At 43.9% G+C, this 1,344-nt stretch overlaps 1 protein-coding gene and 1 long non-coding RNA gene across 2 annotated transcripts in view; both read right to left on the minus strand.

Annotated features, from left to right (window-relative positions):
* LOC116686809 (uncharacterized) overlaps positions 1-101 on the minus strand; it is a 9,648-nt gene extending 9,547 nt beyond the window's left edge. The window contains exon 1 of the long non-coding RNA XR_004331367.1: positions 66-101. This is a non-coding gene — a long non-coding RNA (uncharacterized LOC116686809). The remainder of the gene's footprint in view (positions 1-65) is intronic.
* The window catches only part of LOC116686806 (rabphilin-3A), a gene marked incomplete in the record, with an annotated part of 75,049 nt that overhangs the window by 24,783 nt on the left and 48,922 nt on the right, over positions 1-1,344 (minus strand). The window contains 1 exon segment of the mRNA XM_032511856.1: positions 669-834. Within this exon segment, the coding sequence (XP_032367747.1) occupies positions 669-834 (166 nt within the window).

Consider the following 1,344-nt stretch of genomic DNA (forward strand, 5'->3'; position numbering starts at 1 on the left):
CAGAGCAACCTATAGACCTACAACCAATCAGAGCAACCTATAGACCTACAACCAATCAAGGCAACCTATAGACCTACAACCAATCAGAGCAGCGGATAGACATTGATCACGTTACTGTTGACCATCTGTCCGTCATTGTATGAAGCCCCGCCCTGACGATCTGATTGGTCGAACAGCTTTCTGGCATCCAGGCTATTATTACACAACAGGGTTTTAATTTAATGTGCCAATAATATGACGTTAGGGACAGTTGAAACACTTTTTAATTAAATGTAATTTACAAAGCAGTCGTCACTATAGCAACCTACACGTGTCATCTGTCAAATACAGCTGCATTTTCAGCTTTGAACAAAACTGTTGTAACTGAGTTATTGTCACTGCCCGATGTGAGTCGAGGCAGATTTGAGTCACGCATGCGTCACTTTGCAACAAGTAGCATATAAGATGCCAGCTTAGCTGCAAGTTAGCATCAAACACAACAAAGGCTGTCAGTTGAATGGTGTTTTGAGCTAACGTTAGCATCAATCAACCACGGATAGCTAACGTTTCTGAAATGATTCCCATCTTCTGTAATTATTTGTAATGAGAAAACTTTATTATTTCATGGATTTCGACTCAGATCTGCACTCTCCTCCTCACATTGGGCAGTGACCCTGGTATAAGTGTACCTGGGGGGTGTGGGGGGGTCGCAGCCTGCCTGGGCCCAGACGCCGGCGGCTCTTGGCGCTCCGCCGCCTCCTGGGCTCCCGCCTCGGCTTTAGACAACGGCATGGGCGACGGCAGGAACTGCTTCGGGAAACCTTTAAAGAACCAGGCACCGGACCTCTTCCACACCTGGGAACACAGAACACATATACTGGGCTGACCATATTTATACTTTTTGATTTTATATAATATCTTAAAGCACCCACATTATAGGGTGGCCAAATTTTAATTTCTGAAAAAAGAGGACACTCGGCCGGCCTCCAGACACAAATTCAGCTTCTCGTGCTTTATTATGTCTCAATGGTACAAAATAAGTTATGTAATACAATTAAACAATAACAACCTAAAACAAAACAATAGCTCTTTTCAAATAAGTAAATATGAAATAATGTATATGACCTATTCTGTCCAGCACCTTAACCCTCATGTTGTCCTCATGTTGATGGCAACATGAGGACAACATGAGGGCAACCTTAGGACAACATGAGGACAACATGAGGATAACATGAGGGCAACATGAGGGCAGCTTCAGGGCAACATGAGAACAACTTCAGGGCAACATGAGGGCAACATGAGGACAACATTAGGGCAACCTTAGGACAACATGAGGACAACATGAGGATAACATGAGGGCAACAT

The sequence above is a fragment of the Etheostoma spectabile genome, unplaced genomic scaffold (genome assembly GCF_008692095.1).
Source record: "Etheostoma spectabile isolate EspeVRDwgs_2016 unplaced genomic scaffold, UIUC_Espe_1.0 scaffold498, whole genome shotgun sequence".
Taxonomy (NCBI): Eukaryota; Metazoa; Chordata; class Actinopteri; order Perciformes; family Percidae; genus Etheostoma; species Etheostoma spectabile.